Below are 20,885 nucleotides of genomic sequence, written 5' to 3' on the forward strand. Positions count from 1 at the left end.
TGAATGTTCATTAAAACACAATACTAGTTTCAGTCGTCTCGCTTTTCCAAAAAAGCAATTCCCGTTTGTTTAAGAATTGCGAGATTGATCACAATAAACGGAAAAACTGTAATGCATAGGTATTGCGTGGGTCCATTCCAAGGCATTTTGATCACACTAAGCGGTTGAAAACATTAACCGTGATCATATCAAGCGGCGTCTACTGTACTTCAAAGACATCTTTTTCTGATTTCAATTTCACATCTCTTATCATTCAAAGCGTCCGATAATGGAATAAAAAGAATCACTGCTCTCTAAAAATGACCAATGCAACCCTTCTTAAAAAATATTAGTCATTATTTAACGACACATTTTTGATGCCGCTGTTATTCACCATTTATACTGCCATTATAAATTTAGGTTTACCGTATTCCTAGTAATAAGTAACTGTTCAACAAAATGTGAATTAATATAAAAACGAAAATTTTTTCGGTTGTAGGCGAGCAATAGCTTGGAGTTTTTTGTATTTAATTACTTGTAGAAATGCAACAAAATTCCCAGCAAAAAATATATTAATAACAAGTTTTCAAACACCTGTGACCGTTTTTCGAGATTTCGAGTCATTCAAAACCTGCATTTTCAAACCGAATTTTTCGAAAATTTGGCCCGGGAGTATTAGTTAACACAATATGTTTTTCGACTCAGCTCGTGAAGATCTACAGTCGCGGAGAGAACATCTTGGACTTCGATGTCTTTCCACTGTCACAAAGTGTGAAACACCTTTATCATTTTTGGCATTTCGAGTATGCTAACGGTGGATGAGACGTTGTAAATCTTTTAAACTTCAAACGTCAAAGTGGTAATAAAGCATAGACTACATCAAAATTTTCAAAATAACAGAAAAATAATGTCCAAGATTTGCTGGCCACAACATGTCCCACAATTTTTTGAGTATTTTTGATAGATTTTCAAAATGCACAAGTTTTCAATACCCGTCTGTATACATTTTTTGAGGGTATTTCGAGATTTATTTTTTGTTTTTGAAAAAGCTCCTTTTCAAGACTAATTTTTTGTAAATCTTGATTCAGCACCTGTTTGAAGCAACTTTTCAAAAAACTCAATTTTTCAATACGAATATGAATATTTAAAAATCTTAGTCCGGAACTATTAATACTTGAGGTTTTCCGAATCAGCTCGTGGAGATCCCTATTCTAGAATCTTTTGAGGATTTTTAGGCAACTTTCCAAAAATGACAATTTTTCAATACGCTCCCACATAAAATTTTGGACTGTTTATCAAAATTTCGGGTGATTTGAAAAATTTCTTGTTCAAAACGAATTTGACATAAATCTGTATGAATTTTTTGACCTTATTCGTGATTTCGAGATATTTAAAAATTGCATTTTGAAACTGAATTTTTCAAAATTCTTGGTTCGGGACTATTAACGGTTTATGTTTTTCAAACCAGCTCGTTGAGATATAAATTCCAGAATTTTTGGAGGATTTTTATTTAAGAAACTTTCCAAAAATCTCAATTTTTCAATAGCCTCCTATATAAATATTTCTACTGTTTTTCAAAATTTTGAATACATAGTTTGAAAAACTTCAATACAATAAACACATTTTTTGTAATACTTGATCCTGGAGTTTTTGAGACAACCATTCAAAAGTCTCAATTTTTCAATGCGAATATGAATATTTAAAAATTGTATTTCAGACCGAAATTTTTGAAAATCTTGTACTTAATGTTTTTCAAAACATCTTATTGAGATCTCTTCCAGTTTTTAAAATGTCGAGTTATTTGAAAAACTTCATCTTAAAAACGAAATTTTCGTAACTCTTGGTTCTGGACCTTTTTGAGGATTTTTATACAACTTTAAAAAAAATCCCAATTTTTCAATGCTCTCTTAAATCTTTTAACGGCTTTTTTACATTGCGAGTTATTTGAAAAACTTCATTTTCAAAACAAATATAAGTAACTAGATCTGTTTAGTTCAGCTGTTTATTAAAGGTTGTGTGGAACTTTTTTGAGGCAACTGTTCGAAATGCACAAAGTTAATAAACAGCTGGAGTAAACAAATCTAATTATATTTGTAATAAAAGCACAGTAGATTTTCTAAAATTGGCATTAACAATGCTAATTTAATTAATTTTACATTTATTTAGATTCTTTAAATTGGGATTAGATGATAATCCGTAATAAAGAAAAAATAAAATTGCAGTAGATGCATTAGCTCGTAGTAGTTGTTAACTGAGGTTGTAGGTACACAGTATCCGATAATTTAGAAGTATTTTTATTTATTATGCAGGTAAATGTTTTCAGGATATTCGTGACATAAAAAAACCTGCTGTTAGTGCTATTCTCAAGATTGGAACGCTCTGGAAACTTTCAGGTAACAAGTTATTTATAATACTTCTGTAGTTGCTTTTATTTCTGCTTGAGTGGAATATCTTTCGAAAAATTTTGGAAAATTTTATTTCATTCTTCACTTCTTGAAGGGTGAGCCACAATTCCATAAAAATGCAAACCCCTATCGGGCTTTAACACTATTCGTGAGTTTACCGTTTATTTTACAAGATGTCCTTCCTTTTTCTTTGTCTTTTTTTTTTCTTGAAATTGATAATAAATTTCAAACAACTGTCAAAAATGTCAAAAAAGGTATACAAATCCGATATAATTCTCGTGGCACGAAGTTGATATAAAGATCATAAATTTGTCATTTATATTGTCAGTCTAATCAAAAAAAACAGAAGGAATAATTTTCCATAACCTTAAAAAGGAAGAACTGTGACAGCGTAGACTTTCCCAACACACTTTTTTTTGTATTAATTCCGTAGCTGATTACACAACGTTTTTTGTCGATCATATGGTAGTTGGCACCCAAAGTATTATCACGAAATGTATATAATTTATCCAAAAATGAATTTATTAACTTAAGTAAACTTAAATAAGGACTCCAGTTTAAGACATTTTTTATTTTGAGTAATTTTAATTTTTAATTTTATATTAAGTTGGTGTTTTAAAGACAAATTTTGTTATTTCGTACAACTGAAAATCTTTATTACGTATTTACGTCGAATCTAAGAAGTATAGTTTAGAAGATTTTAGATCAATAAACGTAAACATTTGCATTTCCTTAATACCTTACACATTTTAACAACAGGAAAAATAATCCAAAATTTTCTATGTCTTTTTTTGCACTGTTGAGTTTTCAGTTTATGTTGTTTTACTAGTAGAGAGAAAAAAGCTTAAAACTTTAACTTAATGTTTTAAAAAGCTGTTCAAACGTGACAAATCTGTTGAAGCTTATTAAAACTCAATGTATCGACAGCATCAATAACTAAAATTGTAATAAATGACATCACTATTTGATGAGACATCTTTCTGTATGGTATTAACGAGGTCGTTGCTTTTTGACTAACCCACTAAAGCTTGACATTTGCATTTAATTCGCACGTGTTATAGTCGTCACGGGGCATTAGTTTTCTGTTTCATCCATACTATCATTGTTGGTTCATCAATTTTGTATTAAATAAAATATATATTTTTACCATTTGTATTTCCGTATAAATAAAAAAATATTTTAGACTGTTCACATGTTGCCCACAACGTTCAAATAAAAGACTGGCTAATGTAAATCAAGTTCTAGTTTTGCCGAAGTTAACAACTTAATTTATTTAAAGTAACTGGACTCTAAAAGTATACTACGTATGCACAACATCTACAAACATTCCAAAAAGTCAGTATTACGTTAATTTCAGCTTTATTACTGAAAACATTCCGCTAAATCCAGTGGATTTATTTTATCGTTCTACGTAAGTTTCACAAACTCGAACGGGTTTTAAATCATTTGCAAACATGTTTGAAAGTTTGCTAAACACAAATAAACCATCTTAATCGATGTACCTTGGATCTTAATTTACTGCACATGCGCAGTTTTTAACGCCTTTTTGAAGCTTTAATTAATCGTTATGAAAATTCCTTCGAAAGACTGACGCGTAATTTAATACAACATATTTTGCGATGTGTCTAAACTTAATTCGTTTATTGTTATTATAATTAACTGCCTTACGAGATCTATGATTCCATTCATAAAAGCGTCGAGAGATCCTTGAGATTATTTTCATTCAGTCAAGTTCTCGCGACGCTTTAGAAGGGTGAATATTACAAAAAGCATTTCATTTAAGGAATCAGACAAAACCCATAAATTGTCATCTGCTTAACGCTTACCTGCTGCTAGTACAAAATGTTTAGCTTGTTTGTTAAAGTTTAAAAATTAGCAAAATAATATAGGGTTGCCGTTTAAATAAAGTATTAATATAACCCGGCACCTCCACCATTTATGCTTAAAATAAAATAAATAACACTACGCACATTAATAATTGTCCGGTAATGTAAGACCGTCCATAGCACATTAATTAAAGTCTGCTACAATTAATTAAATTCACTGAGTATTTTTAAGTCAAACAGGATCAAAATTATACTAATTTACATTATGAACGAGTGTCTGCATTATTTGTCGCGATTTATTATCGAAAGTCCGTGCTCTCATTTAGGATTTAGGATCCCTTTACACAGTAATTGCCACATTTAGGGGTACAGGGCAATACAATTTGTATAGACACAAACAACGTTCTCAATCTCAATAAAGGACCCATTAAAAGTATGTTTCTGCAACGTTATCACATGATATATTATACAGAGTGATCAACAATAATTACTGTTTCAGTTGATATCAACGAATTTTGCTTTACATTGTTACTCCACCGTACTTCCTGTTGGCAAAACTGACATGGTTGACAGTGACATTTAATAATTCAAGACACAATTTGTTATCGATTTTAAAATGTCATAACCAAACTTTCTTGAGCGCTTAAAAGTGTGAGAAAATTTTCTCAGAATTGGTTAATTCTATTGCCAACTCAAACGGTACTTGTTGATCACGCTGTACATATATGGTATTATTTTATGGGCGCATATTTTTTATTTGGGTAAGGCAGATATGGGTACAATGATAACTAGGTCAAAATAAATCCCTGTTTGAATAATACTAAATGAAAATCAATTGATTTAAATCGAGTGGCGTCATCTTTTGATGCTTATTTAACTGACCTTAGACAGAAAACGTTACCATTCGACATATTCGTTGTTATCAAACTAGAACAGCAGCTTTTACTGAATTTAAATGGGGTGTGAGTAGAGATGTTAGTGAATAAAAAACCGTTTGTTTTAATTGTTTTAAATCAAGAGACGTATTTTTTTGGTGTTAATTATTTTCTTTTAATTACCATTTTCACATTTTTTTTTATGACTGTTTTTGTTAGAAAGGGCAGAAATTTTTAAATTTTAGAATTAAATTCAAATTAATCAAATAAATTAATTTTTACCAAAAAAAAATGTTGTTAAGCACAGTCCGTCTATTTTAATTTTTCCATGATATCGTAAAACTCATTCTCTCTTTTTTCCACCACGAAACTTTGCGTTGTGCCGTGAGAAACAAGAACAACAAAGCGCTATCTCATTTTAACTTTAGCGGATCTGCGGTAGAGAAAACAGATAGCTCCGTCTGTCGGAGTGAAACCCGAAATTTGACAGAGATTCTCAAACAGTTATGTATTGTTGCAGGCTCTATAATAATTTATAATATACAACAAACAAAAAAAGTGAGCAAAACGTATTCTGAAAATTAAACATAACATTAACTTAAAATTTACATTTCATCTGCTCCATTAAACACCTCCTTTTCAAGTTTAACAGTTTTTGGTTTGAGAACTTTTGGTTTGTACGAACGTTCCAGTAGATCTTTAGGACCGTCCCTAAAATCCTAGGCAATACGTACCATCTCAACTGCAATGAGAGAAAGCGAGACAAAAGTAGTAACGTTTGAGAAGTATTATTCGTCACGGTTTTACAAGAATATGGAATTCTTAAAACAGACAGATTTTAATTTAACCTAATTTTAGTTTTGTTTTCAAACTAAAATAAAAAACGTACTGTAGGTTAATTTATTTCCTTTTAATTTGGCACCTTTTTTTAATTAAGATTTTAACTAAAATGGCGTGCACAAGTGTAACAATACATAAAATACATATAAGCCAATAGTGAATGATAAATATCAAATTCTTAAAACTTCTTTTCATACATTGCTCGGTAACGGGTGTTCAGTTGAAAAATTCAAATTAAATTTTTTTAATTTACAAGAACACAGAGTGAAAAACGCATGTGTTTTATTAATCCATACTGCTGTGTATAATTTCTAGATATTTGACAGTGTGATAACCCAAACATCCCCCCTTAAAATGACATGTGAAAAAAAAATTAAAAAACCCGCGAAAAATTTAAAAATTCGAAAATTTAGCTTTGGCTGTAATCGTCTAACAAAATGGAACCCTACATTGTGTTTGTTTTTTTTGTGGTGGAATGCGTTCAGATGGAAGTGACGGACCCCAAGGTTGGAAAAGTACCGCTAAATAAAACACAAAATATATGGAAGACATAAAATCATTTATTCCTTCACTGACAAAAAAAGAAAAAAAAGCTGCAACTAAGTTGTGCCGGTTGAAGACACCTCTTAATGCTCAGCTACAAAGAAAACTTGCCTAACTTTGAATGAAATCAAATTAAACTTTCAGAATCAATGCAAATATTTGAATATCACAAATTTAATAAAAAGAAAGAAAAATCTGAATTAAAGTAACTGGATGTAAATACACAAGTTATTACAGACGTGCGGCGGCAAATTTAAATTATGGCAAAATTTTAACACAAACTGTACACAGCGATGCGCACAGCGACAGCGACACCAGAACGTTATAAGAGTATGGCGATGGAACTATCGAATTTGGGGCTCCTGGTTGAGGTTGTTCTCCTACCTACACGGTGATTCTACTCTATCGTATCGGCAAGCACATGCCGCTTAGCACACCTCTATCTAACGCGCTAACAGGCCGTTACTGTCGCAAAGTCGTGGTTGGAAATCACGGCTATAGATAAGCTGACAGCGTCACGTCATTCTGAGCGTTCCCCTGACTTCTATTCAAGGCTAGCATCTTTCGTGTAGATGGTACAATTGCCAGCTCGACAAGGAACCGCGCACGCCGCTTCCGCCACGTGTTTCTGTGTTATTTGCCTCAATTCCATTTAAATGTTCAATTTCTATAACTCCGATATTAAACTACAAACGAACAAGTATTAAAAGTTTCAAAAAGAACAATAAACATTTGAATTCGCAAACACTCTCGTGAAATTTGAAACAGCAAAGAATTCTTATCTGAGATTAAGATTGGAAATCAGACAATTTATATGATGGAAGCATTAATCAACAAAATATTTACAAGGTAAGAAAAACTACCAAAGGTTTATAAAACCAAAAAAAAAAAATCTGGTGTGAAGTAAAACTTGTGCAGACAAAAATATTACGTGAGGTTAGGAACTGCAGAGCATGAAAATTTATGTTCAATTTAAATTATGCAGCAAGGCAAATTATTGAGGCTAAAATTGTGAGATAGAGAAAAATTGCAAAGCTTAAAAAGCTTAGAAAAAAATTAGGTACATGAGTTTAATATTTGCCACACTTTATCAACGATTCAAACAAAGAGTTTACATGATGCTAAATCATGCCATTATCCAAGCGATTGGTTACATAAAACAATTAGTTTTGAAAGTTTATATAGTGCACTGTCCCCAGCTCATCCCAAACAAAACACACGATAAATAAGCACAAAATGCATCCAGCGTCACGAAAAATGCTTCTCTGTCATATAATTTCCAACGTAGCGAGAAATAAATATGTCTCGATGAGTTGATGATTAATCCCTCCGTGCCGCAGTCCACGATATTATAAATTCTACCGCACTTTCCAAGGTCCCTTTCCCAAAGTGGGACAACGTTAGGTTAATTTAACTGTCGTAAATGAACTATTAGCAATCTTGTGTGAGGATTTGAGAAGTGTTATAATGTAAGTATAAGAATCCAGAAACCTTATTTATAACTTGATAAACAAAGGATGAGTCCTAACTAAGTGAATTTCGTGAAATCAAACTTATGACTGTTAAATTGTGTTAGAACTAGTTAACGATTAAAATCCTAATATGATCTGTGAATTTACAAAAAATAAAACAAATTTGGAAAAACGGAAGAATTAGCTACGTGTGTAGGGAAGCTGTGGCATCGCAATCGATTCGATTAATTTTTGTTAAACAAAGGCTTCCCCTTTTTATTAACTGCCAAACCAACTAAAGTTAACCTAGCTTCCTTACCGCGTATTTTCACTCACCAAAACAAAACAACAGGGACGCGCCCGAACAGAATGACGCATCTCCCCCCTCTACCTAGCCAACCAACTTCTACCAACCCTCTCACTATGTACTACTCAAAAATTCCCTAGGAGCGCTACCAACTACCAGAAAGAACTAAACGTGCACATGATTGCCTACATTTAACGACTTTCTTGTTTGAATTTTTTTTTAATTCAAATTATTCAAATGCGATTCCGCGCCGCTATTTTTTTTCAGTGCGAAATTTTAACTCAAATTTGGTCACCACAACAGATTTGGTGAAAAGCGTTAAATCTATTAAATGAAAAAAATCAGGTTACAAAAAATACTTATTATCCTATTGTTTAAAAATAACCTCTAGCTGAAGATAAGGTAAGTTACATTGAAAAAGAATAATAGGAGTATTATTTAACACAAGTTACAATATTATAAGGTAATTAAAAATAATTATGGACAACCTGTTAAATAAATCATTTTTGATTTGAATTCCAAAATTTTAATTCTGACTTAATTACCCAAAGAACATGATGATTTTGAGCAAACTTACAACAAATTGTTAAATTGTAGTCAGCATTACTTAATACAGCAGATTTTTTAAGGCACATCTTAATTTTCTTGAAATGCGCTTTTAAAACTTCTGTCATCAAGGGGAGCACTAATGTGTTTTGTTGGTTGTATAAATTCTACTATATGTAATGGAATTATTTCAATATTATAATATTGCACGCCACTATTTACGAACCAATACGATTTGTTCTTTATAATTCTTACGCACGGCAGTTTTTTACAATGTTTTACGATGTGTTATCTGTATGTGTAATTTTTAAATAAGATATAATATAAATTCTGTTGTCATTTATTTGAAAGCACTAATTTTCGAATTTTCTTTTTGAAAATAAAAACTTTGGTTTCAATTTCTCATTAGCTCTACAAAAATTAAAAACACCGTACTAAACTGGAATGAAAAGTTTTAGACTAAGGTATTTTAAATAATGAAACGAAATAAGCATCCTAGTAAAAATTTCATAAATTTTACTTGCCTGAACACAGCTTTAGTTACTCACACAACTGTGGTATGTGCAGTTTTTTTTAATTTTTTTGTAAACACTATTTTGTGTCATTCATTTGTCAAAACTAAGTGGAAATTTATTAATTAATAGATAATTATTCGGATGATTTTTAGTTTTATATAGCATCACTAACTTTTAAGTGTCTTCATAAAGAACGTGATAAGAATCCAGTGCTGATAAAGATGACTTACATGCAGATATGTACTCTTAAAATTATTAAATGACAAACTTTGTATTAATTTAAATACAATCTTTATACTACATCGAAAGATAAGATTGCTTCGTTGCCGCATGTGCTGCTATCCTTTTTTTATTACTTTTATAAGCGTAAAGGTTTTATCAGTTTCTTAATTATTTATCACCACAATTATCATTGCATTTCTATTTATATGTTACAAATGGTAGGTATTTAAGTATGCGCCTTGCAAGACACATATATAACAAAAGATAAATGAATTTTTAAAGGTGAAATTTTTTGTTATCACACTAACTTGGTATAAAATTTTATAAGAGCTTTTGTGATAATCGAGATAAAGATCTCCAGAGACCTTTAAATTATTTGGATCCAAGTTCGAAAAATATAACTATACAGTTAGGGATCACCAAATTTTATCTTAAATGTTTATCAGTTTAACAATAATTTAGATGTTTACATCTACAACAGGAAACTTTGTTAACAATAAAATTTTCGTGTTTTTTGTGTGTGTAATAATGTTAAATTAAATCTGATATGGCAATTCATTATCCACAATTCCTTAAAAATACTCATTGAATTTCCTTTCGCACATTTTTACCTCTTAAACGCTTTAAATGTGACTTATCACCAGCAAAGTTACTTTAAAATAATAAAAAACGTTAAATTAGTAACAAGGAAAGTTGGTATTTTTATTTGACTGATCATCCGTTAAGATTATCCGGCCATAGATAATTTAAACTCACATTGTTTTATGCAATAAACAAGTTTACAGTAAGATCCAAGATACATTGTTGCAAGTAATGCGGAGAATTTATGACTATATTTTTGATTTTATCGATTTGCACTTAGAACATTAAAGATGGAATCCGCTATCAGTCGCTAAGAAAATCAAAATATAGTTCAAAATTTTTGCGGACCTAATACCTGAGTGCCTATCGCAACGTTACTTTACTTTAATGGTAGACAATACTGAAATTTATCAAAATGGTATTTTATTATCAAAATATTAACTAAATTTAATCGCACCAACTATATTTATGTGTAAATCTACTCGAAATGTTTTCATATATTTATGTATATATATAAATGTACCATTCCCTTCCTGTTGAAAATACCCCTAATGCTTAAGAACTGTGGAATTTGAAGTTCAATGCTCACTTCAAATTTTGAAACTGGGATCGAAATTTTCTCGAGCAAAATATCAACTCTGTTATACACTAAACCAAGGCAAATTAACGAATTGTAAAACAAATCACTTGTAACAGATGTAACGTTTTGGCAAAGATCAGTGCATACATCAAATAAAATATTGTTTTAACAATTCTTTGATGTTTGTTACTCATGTATGCCAAAACTAGCATTCTATAATTTAAGTAGCAGAAACACGAAATAGCCCTCTGTCCAATAAAATTATCTAGAGACAAATTACACGGAAAATGGTCGGAACATATAATAAATGTTGCCTTCTTCCCAGCTGTGATCTCTCTAACGAAGATAGAAATTAAACTGTAATATAATGTGATAAGGGACCATTGTGCTAAATGGATTGTTGGTGATTATGATTGAATTTTTATTAATGATGAAGTTAGAACTGATTGATCACATAATAAACGGAGGTTATTAGGTATGTCATCAGCTGCTTTTCAAGAATGCGTTTGATTTAATTAAGCACGGAAAGTCTAGTTAATTTTTATTACAATTTTATATCAAAGGTAATTAGAATAAAAAGCGTTTTTTCTTCATGGGGAGAGTAAAATCTGCTGCATTTGTTTGTGTCTCCTGAGAACATTTTATCGGAGCTTGACTCAGAGGCTCTTCTTCATCAAAAGTTTTGCGAAGGATATCCTCCATGAAATCGGAACACGCTTTGGACAAAAACTCTTTAGTCATGTAATTAGACTGTAAAAGGTACGTTGCCTTGTCTTGCATTTCAAAAGAAAAATTTATTGTCAAGTACTTACAACTTACAAATGATTTTGACAAAATTTGACATTACCAAAAACAAAAGTTCACTAGATTGCTTGTGTAATTTTGGTAATTTCTATCGGCTGAAGTTTTGTGCTTGAAGTGCCAGGAATTCAGGATATTGTTTTTTTTTTATTAATCCAAAATAAAAATTTTTATAAATTTATAGACATCGAACATGGTGGTTGATTGATCTTCCATAAGCCTTTTGTGCTATTTCGAGGTAAATCTGGACCACATTGCGTTATTGAAAAGCAGTAAAAAATCTTATGATGTATTTAACTACATGTGTAATAAATGTCCAACTTTATAAATTTAATTGTAAATGTAATAACTTGTAAAGTACTCTATTTGTATTATTAATGTGTTCAATGTGCATTTTATTTTTGTAACACTGTTATTATTTAGAAATTTGTGAGGCAGATTTTCCTACGTAATATACTTATCCCTAGTTTCACCCACGACCTCCTTAAAAATCTGCCATACAAATGCTGTAGTATTTTCTTAATTTTACCCTCTGCTTCAGAGGATAAGCGGTATTCTAAATGGAAATATGTATTCTTATATTATATACATTATAAATGTTGTGATAAATAAATAATAAAAAATATCGATGGTCCATATGTAACACAAAATATATTAGACTAAAAAACGTTTATATAATATTATATTTAGAAGAACTAAATCAAAATTTTTACTATGATTTTATAATAAATTGAACGAATTTATACCAAAACTTATACTCATTCTTCTAAACATAACATTGTAGAAAACACGCACAGAAAATAAATATTATGTCTTTATTTGCAGAAGCTTTTTGTGGGCAATAATGTAACATACTTGCAATGTAAAATGTATGTAGATTTTATAAGTTGTAATAAAAACGTGAAAATTCGGCTTCCATTTAATTTCGCATTTTGACATTGACAGATTTATGACGTTGATAATAATGCTTGAAAATGAGTTTCGTGAGTGTGGGTGTGCTGTTTTTACCATTTAAGTTATTTTGTTGTCGACTTTTAGGAAAGCTCTTATCCCACGGCTGTGTTTTGCATAATCGCTACCGAGTTTTGTGAAAGATTTTCCTTTTGTGGCTTACGAAGTATGGTTATAAATTAGATGGAAATGGATGTGCTTAATAAAATACTAATTTGCTTTTTAGCCATACTTTCAATTTATCTCAGAAATGAACTCCTATTTTCAGAGAACTGCTCCACCGTAATTTATCATGTTTTTATAATGATATGCTATATTGTGCCATTAGCTGGGGCAGTGTGTGCTGATAGTATTTTAGGAAGATACAGGTAAGAACAGTTATTAAATATACAATTTTGTGTTCGGCTAAAAGTTTCCAAATATTTAGTGACAACATTTTTTAAAATTTGTTGTTGATATATTACAAATGTTTGATGTGTGCAGCAGCTATACCTACTAACGTTATTGCGTCATCACTTTTAATGTATATAAGATTAAATAGGTAACCTTTAGAGAACAAGAATACAACTAGAAATGAAACGAACTGAATGTGGAACGTGCAGAGGAAATATCAGATTAATGAAAAAAAATTGAGCGGAATTTCATATCGCGTTTTGAACAGCGTTATTAAAAATAAAATGATAAATATAGCCAATCGATCATTAGATTAAATTGTTGCTACAAAATAATACACCTACAATTTTAATAAAACGTAAGGCAGTACTAGAAATTTTATATCATAATATTAAGCTCGTTGTGTTATGTGCATTGTTGCTCTCAACAACAACAATTGTTCTAATAGGGACCATCCAACGAATGGCTTTTTCATGTTTTCTCGACGTGTTAGGGCGCCTAAAGTGTGAAAAAATAGGTCTCCGTTTTCGTCCGTTTGTCGTCTGTCTATCGCCTGTCTATCTGCCCGCCTGAATGGATTTTTTTTAGACAGATAACTTTCAAAACTATCGGCCCCATTATTGTCAAATTTTATATGTTAGAAATTTCGTCTAGATGATAAAGCACTAAAATTTGTTTACTTATCAAAAAAGAGATTAGAGAAACATATATAATATAATAAAAATCTAGATATTTATGAGCAGTGTGTCTCGAATTTAGATTCTCAAAGAATACCCTTCTTATTCGTTAACATGTAATAAAAGACGAGTTTAATAAAAATTTGGGGATTATACAAAAGGAAAATCAAAAATGTAATTTCAGTTTCGTATATAAGACAAAGAAATCGATTTTTGAGTTACAACATTCTTTGATGTCAAATACACGGCACAGCATAACGGGAGTTTGTTATCCTTAGTTCAAAATAAATGTTATCTTTAAAGAAACTAACTAGAGATGTGTAGGACTTAAAAAAATACCTGCAAGGATCAACGGTTTGGAAAACAGCTCCGAGTTATGTTGTTGATATTAATTTCAGTTCTTGCAGGGAAGTTAACCCTGGTAATTAACACATTACGATGGCGAAAAACAAATTTAAAAAGTTTAATTTCTTACTACATTTTGAAAATCTGAACTAAGTGTATAGATTTTTTTTTTTTGAAAATTAATAAAATCTTAGACCGTATCACTGGCTTCAGACATCAGTGATAAGATAAGTAATGACAGTTAAAAAGTGTGTAATTTTTAATTGATTTATTTCTCATTCGTATAAACTGCCACAAATTTTCGTACATAATAAATATATTGTTACTAGTATTTGAATATAATGGACTACTAAATTAGTGTTTTTTTTCCTGCCAACTTCCGTGATGAGTAATTCCCAAAATTTTCCTGTTATTTGAGAACGAAAAACTGTAAAAATAAGCTGTACGACACTTATTTCCCATCTGTAAAATCCTCCCTCAGCTTTCAAAGATGACATCAAGTAAACAAATCAAAACAAATTTTTGAATGTCACAAATTTAAACACACAAAAAGGAAAATAAATCGTCATCAAAGTAACTGGATTGTAGTACATAAGTTATTAATTACGATAGTATTTAATTTAAATATGAACAAAAGCAAAGTCTGTATCGGGAGCAAAATCGCGGTTACAGGATCGACGGCTCTGATCAAGGCGATTGAGTTATCCTGAGTTTACAGCGTTATATTGTGTTGCGAGATTCCCGAGCTGCACCACATACCCATACTCGTGAGGCAAGGGTTGCTATATAGTTGACCACATCATCCACTTTCTCGGTGTCTGCTAAGCCAAAGGGCAAGTGCACGAAAAAGAAGGTACCCCAGGAATTTAGAAAGGAAAAAGTGTCAACCTGCAATGAACTACCCCTGCTAACATTGTTGCAGTTGACTGATGAACTTCAACTCGTTCATTTTGTTATTGTTGATTAAAAAAAAGTTCAAAAATCTTACTTACACCACACTGTAGCAGTGTAGCAAGATGTTTAAATAATAAAGCACATATTCAATACAGTCAAAATCAAAATAATAATTCGAGAATAAATGTTCAAATTCAAGTTGTGAGAAAATAATTATGGTCATAACGAAATAGCACATTAATACAACATAAGCATAAAATATCTCAGTCATTTGAGTCCGCGGTGATATTAATTTAACAGATGATAATTTTCAAGGTCCTGAGGCCTTCTGTCAATCTCTCTACCGCTTTAAACACACTTGAACACTTTCGCGACGTTGTATGTTTTCCTCTAGGCGCGAAATTTTAATTTCAAATTCGGGATACCACAACACCCTGTTTATTGAGCAATACAGTGTAAAAATGATATTTCTTTTAATTATTGTCATAAAAAACACTTGAAGATTATGGAAAGATGATCAACAAATTATCTATTGAAAAATATAGTTATGAAGAGGATTCCCGTGTTGTGTAATTGGTACTCGTTGAGATACGAATGAATTAGACAGTTTATCATGATTTGACAATTTATTTAATAAAATATATCTACTTAAAGTGCATGCAGTTAATGCAAGGAAAATTTTCAAAAATAAAAGTAGTATTGCAACATAAAGCCTTGAGTGTCAACGTTTATTAATTTTTAAATATAACGAAGAAACTTTTGCTTTCATGAAAAAAAAATTCTTTAAAAGCGACAGAATGCAGTGCTGCTTTAAAGTCAGCCCCCCTCCCCCTGTCACTTAATTAACTTTGGAACCACCGAGTCATCGATGCAGCAAAAACATATTTACTTAAAAACATATGTTATCTTAATAAATACTCGACATGAACCCCTTGGACCTCTTGACAGAAGTCAAACCTGTTATCTGCTTTATTTAAATTTAAAAAATGGTCGAAGTTTATTTTGTTTGATTTTGCAATTTTTGTTTTGTGATAACCTTTATAAGGGAACGCGGTCCGCATAGGTACGAACAATGACAATATATTTAAAGCAGATAACCAACGGGACAACAATTCTCTCAGCAATAATAACACGCTTAACTTCCAATGTTTATGTTTATATATCGAAAGAATGTCAAGTAGAAATTTGTTTGATTTGAATGAGTTTGTTTGTTCAAAACAGAATACTAAAATTAGTAATTAAATCACAATCGAACAAAATGTTCTGAATATTGTTACTATAAATCTTATTTTATCATTATTACTTAAATAAAGACGTTGGTATTATGCCATTTTCGAGAAAATGGGGTGACCGCGTTCTTAATTTGATCAATAAAAAACTAGAGAGTGATTAATTTTATTAAATTTACTTCATCTAATAAAACAAATCTGGTTCTAACGCTCCACCTTAGATTGAGAGACGGGTGCTTTACAAACTAATTCATCTAGCTGTAACACAGTTGCCTACTTTGTGTGGAAAAAACAGGGCAGATTAAACAATAAATAAATCTAATGGCAATAAACAAAATCAAGCTAGATTCGGAAACAATAAGTAGAGGAGTATATTATTTCATACAATTTTGATAAGGTTAATGATCCAGTATGATGAGCGGACGTCATTAAATTGTTGGTGAGATCATTAGCCAAATTTTGGTTAGCGTTTTTTTTTTAACAATCGGTCCAGTAGTTTCGGAGATGATGTCTCTAATAAAAATCGACAAATCAGAATCAGCTCTCTAAAAAGGGGTCATTCGATCATCCATGCTATTTAATGTTTTTACGTATATGTCATTGTTTCGAAATTTCAAGATCAGAGCACGTTACTATGACGTCAATGAACATCATCTGATTACTCATCTCACGTTTTAAATTTCAAAGCTGTACCTCTAGCGGTTCCTAAGTTATATTATATACGTTAAAAATCACACTGTATATATTTTTTAAGCAATGTAAGGGCTTAGAAAGAATCGGAGACATTTTTAAAATTAAATTGCAATGACAATTGTTCCTACAAAACTTGCTACACAAAACAATAGACCAAGTATGAGTTTAAGATAATTTTTAGTGATCTGCGGTAAAATCGAGTTTAGCTCCATTACCCATAAACAAAATATAGTCTGTTCAACAAAATCTAATACATTTTGCACCAACCCACAACCAAGACAATACAGATAATACAAATTTTATAAAACAGTTATCTTTTAATAAAATATTCAAATTTCATTTTAGCACTATTCTCTACTTCTCTTTTATCTACCTCGTCGGAAATATTTTAATGTGCATGGGAGCCATACCTATCTTAGAACTTTCTTCAATGTAAGTATCCTTCGTACTCTATAACAAAATTACAATTACTAGTCTTTGCAATAAGATCAATAATACTTAAGTTTTTAGTACCCTTTCAGCAGTGGGCTTACTTTTGATATCAGTGGGAACTGGAGGCATAAAACCTTGCGTCGCGGCATTTGGAGGCGACCAATTTCGTCTACCGGACCAAAAGGACCTCCTACAACACTTTTTTTCGCTATTTTATTTCACCATTAACCTTGGAGGCTTTGTTGGCATGATTTTAACTCCAATACTCCGAAAATGGGTTTCATGTTTTGGAGACGACACATGTTACGCACTAGGATTTGGTTTTCCTGCAGCCCTAATGGTACTATCTCTAGGTAGGTACATTATTAAACTCAAAAAACGGATCTTTAACTTTCGTCTCACGACAGTTTTATTTGTGATGGGTAAACCATGGTACCGACTTAAAACCCCAAAAGAAAACGTCATGCTTCAGTTTTTTAAATGCACAATGGTATGGACTTTGTGGTTTCTATTTTAGTTTTCTTATTATAAACTTAGTGCAGTACGCTCTTGTCAAAAGATGTAAGTCAAGAGCTAACCGAAATAAAAGAAAACATTGGCTACACACCGCCAGGGACAAATACAGCGGTAAACTAATAAGTGACATGAAGAAGGTGTTCGCTGTTTTGTTTTTGTATATTCCGTTACCAATTTTTTGGTCTTTGTTTGATCAACAAGGATCTAGATGGACCTTTCAAGTAAGTCCAACGTATTTTGTAAAAATTTTAAAATGAACAAATTCAGTAAATTTCAGGCTTCTCATATGGATGGCAATGTTTTAGGGATACAAATAGTACCGGATCAAATGCAAGTAGTGAATCCAGCAATGGTCTTAATTTTGATACCTATTTTCGACAAAGTGATAAACCCATGGTTCTTGAAGCTACATGTCATGGAAAATGCATTGCATAGAATGGCAGTGGGCGGTATGTTTGCCAGTGCCGCTTTTCTTTCTGCTGGTGTATTAGAATTAGTGTTAGAAACAACTTACCCTAAGCAACCTGAGCAAAAACACGCTTCCGTAAATATTATCAATACTCTACCATGTGACGTGAAAGTGGCCAATCCCTTTAACGGTGTGCAGAAAATTGTGACAGGTGGAATGCACCGATTCGAAAATATTGTTTGCGATAATTACACCAAATACACTTTACTTGTTGAAGCTTCAGAAAAATGTGGAACTATTTATTTTGGACGACACAGACACAACTTGGAAGTTTTTGCAGAAGAATCACAAGTAAGAAGGTAATAATCATTTAATTTTTGTTTAATATGTATTTATAGACAGACACTGTTCTCATTGGTATAAATACTGAAAACAAGATCCAATCGTTCATTACAGACCCTGTCGATTTTCAAAAATCTCTAAGTGGAAAACCAAGAATAAGGTAATTCTTTGCTTGGAAAGTTACACTTAATAAGAATATGTCGCTAGAATCGCTTATATCAAAAGTTCCGTACATTTACATGATGTAAAAGTCTCCTTAAAGAATCAAGCTGGATTTCAAGACATTTACTTTGTGCACAGCTCTAATTCTTCTTTTTTAGCAGACTCGGCTTATATGGAATTACCGCAAGGAATGTAGGAAATGTGTCAAAAGATAATGGTAAAATAATGCTTCTTTTTTAGATACGATTGCGTCGTAGCTTCAAGGGAAAAGCCCATTCTCTATAAAGAAAGTTTTAATTTAGATCTCGGAGGTGTATACTCTTTAGTTGTGAGAGAAAGGAATATGAAAATCGAGGTGCACTTAAACCGTTACCCATTCAACTAATCTCGTTATTCCATTTTTCTAGTTTTTCAAATTATACGTCATGTCTCAACCTAACACAATTAATATTCTGTGGTTACTTCCCCAATACTTTCTTATATCTGTAGCGGAAATCCTCTTTGGTGTCTCGGGATTGGAATTTTCATTCACTCAGGTATCAAAACTCGTGAATGAAAAAGTAAAGTTATAATTATTTTGCAGGCCCCCAAAAGCATGAAAACGGTAACAATCGCCGGTTGGTATTTGTCAGTGGCTATAGGAAACTTTTTAGTCATACTCATAACTCAAGCAAATCTTTTTAAAAGTCAGGTAAAAAGTCCTCTAGCAACAAGGATTAATGTTGTTTGCTTAACAAAACACAATTAAAGATATTTTTCTAATGATTTAATCCCTCCAATACTGAGATCTTATCAGAGAAATATCATAAAATTGATCATGCATAATCTTTTTTATCAATGAAATGAACTTGTTGAAATTGTTGCGCTAATTGTTTTGTACGCAGTACTGTCACAATTATTAAAATTGCATAATTACAGGCACAAGAGTTTTTTCTGTTTGCCGTCGTCATGATTGCAGACATGATGGTATTCATTGAAATGGCCTCAAATTATAAGTTTGTGCAACTAGAAGCCGACAGTTCCGCAAATTTCCCCAATCAAGAACAAATTCCGTTGATACAAAACTCAGCGAATAATGTAAATTAATACGTTTAATTAGGTTGAATAGTTGGCGATTTTGCCATCGTTTTTTTAATAAACGATTTTAAAATGTAATTATGAGTGGAAATAATTATTATCTTGAGTGTTTAACTAGTCTGACGCTTTATTAGTTTCTCGCCAACTCATGATAAAATAGATGATGCAACTTTTAGCGGCATTTTGTCTCAGTTACTAGTTAAACACCGAACTATTGGAGATTATCTCGAGTAAATTTTACGTTTCGATTTTGATATCATCATTTACTGAATGTGTAGTAAAGTCATCTAAATATAATTAATTTTAAATTGTATTTGACTTTAAAATTACCATTAATGATTGTTGTTAATTACAGTTAGTGTATTTAATCTGAAATGTTTTAAAAAGAGTAAATTAACCAATGGTGCCCATTTGAAATTTCCTTGAGTAGGACATTTATGACGACATTCACCCGGCCTAGGTATTACCATACTCACTTACTCACTACATCATCACCTATCCCACTTAAATGAGCCGTAGATAAAATTTTGCAAGTATGGGGTAAAACATTATTTTCATACTCGAGTGAGACTTTTTATTCCATTTATAACGGCCTTATAGCTACTATGTAGTCCGTGCTGTTCTTGATGTTGACTACATGCTAATATTAGTAGCTAGAATTTCTATAGCCTGATAACTGTTTAGTCAACCAACATCAAAAATAATAGATGAGATTAAGTTCCACATTTAAATGGTCCATTGTTTTATCATTTTTATGTCTCAATTGTTATTTCTTGTAAATCTTATCTTAAAAAAACATTACATTTTTTTATAATAACGCACATCTGACGCACATTACTGTTTTTTCTTGAAGTTTTGGAAATGCACTTCCATAACAAAATTCTATTTACGATGGCCAATTTTAACTACGTTTAATGTTAAAATCTTGACATGTTTTTTTTTTATAATTTTGCGTCATCGTCAAACAATGAAAAGGTAGTGATTCATCTACATAAGCTATTATGATTCAGATTTGGAAGTGCTCCCATTGATTTTTTAAAAGTAATCAAAACACCTTAACACAAGAACACCTGATATTAATTGTTTACGCTGACTTTCATTGCTTACGTGTGACATATTCACTACAACAACAAAACATTGTCGTCGTATTTAACAAAAACAATAATAAAATTTATTTTATCAGTGATCTTTTCGATATTTCGATATCTGATTTTGGAAAATCTTTTCAAAGTAAAAGGTTTCGAAATTTAGTTTGGTTCGTCAAAATAGAACACCAACACTGAACTATGCTCT

The 20,885-nt window shown here is 31.3% G+C and overlaps 1 protein-coding gene across 1 annotated transcript; it reads left to right on the top strand.

Annotated features, from left to right (window-relative positions):
• Positions 1-3,399: 3,399 nt before the first annotated feature.
• LOC135135024 (peptide transporter family 1-like) lies at positions 3,400-19,818 on the top strand. The gene is made up of 14 exons (XM_064063960.1): positions 3,400-12,455; positions 12,511-12,589; positions 12,650-12,791; positions 17,000-17,086; positions 17,165-17,439; positions 17,494-17,576; positions 17,629-17,823; positions 17,880-18,362; positions 18,410-18,513; positions 18,561-18,707; positions 18,756-18,870; positions 18,923-19,051; positions 19,099-19,206; positions 19,434-19,818. The coding sequence occupies exons 1-14, from the start codon at positions 12,447-12,449 to the stop codon at positions 19,599-19,601; spliced, it is 2,124 nt and encodes a 707-aa protein (XP_063920030.1). The 5' UTR covers positions 3,400-12,446; the 3' UTR covers positions 19,602-19,818.
• The last annotated feature ends 1,067 nt before the right edge of the window (positions 19,819-20,885 follow it).

Source organism: Zophobas morio, unplaced genomic scaffold (genome assembly GCF_036711695.1).
Source record: "Zophobas morio isolate AGI-343-1 ecotype UQ-CSIRO unplaced genomic scaffold, CSIRO_AGI_Zmor_V1 ptg000024l, whole genome shotgun sequence".
Taxonomy (NCBI): Eukaryota; Metazoa; Arthropoda; class Insecta; order Coleoptera; family Tenebrionidae; genus Zophobas; species Zophobas morio.

Bases quoted from the DNA above. Each gene is read 5' to 3' on its own strand.
- LOC135135024 (XM_064063960.1), top strand. The intron at 18,871-18,922 runs GTGCACTTAAAC...CCATTTTTCTAG, and splicing joins AAAGGAATATGAAAATCGAG to TTTTTCAAATTATACGTCAT. The intron at 19,207-19,433 runs GTAAAAAGTCCT...GCATAATTACAG, and splicing joins CAAATCTTTTTAAAAGTCAG to GCACAAGAGTTTTTTCTGTT.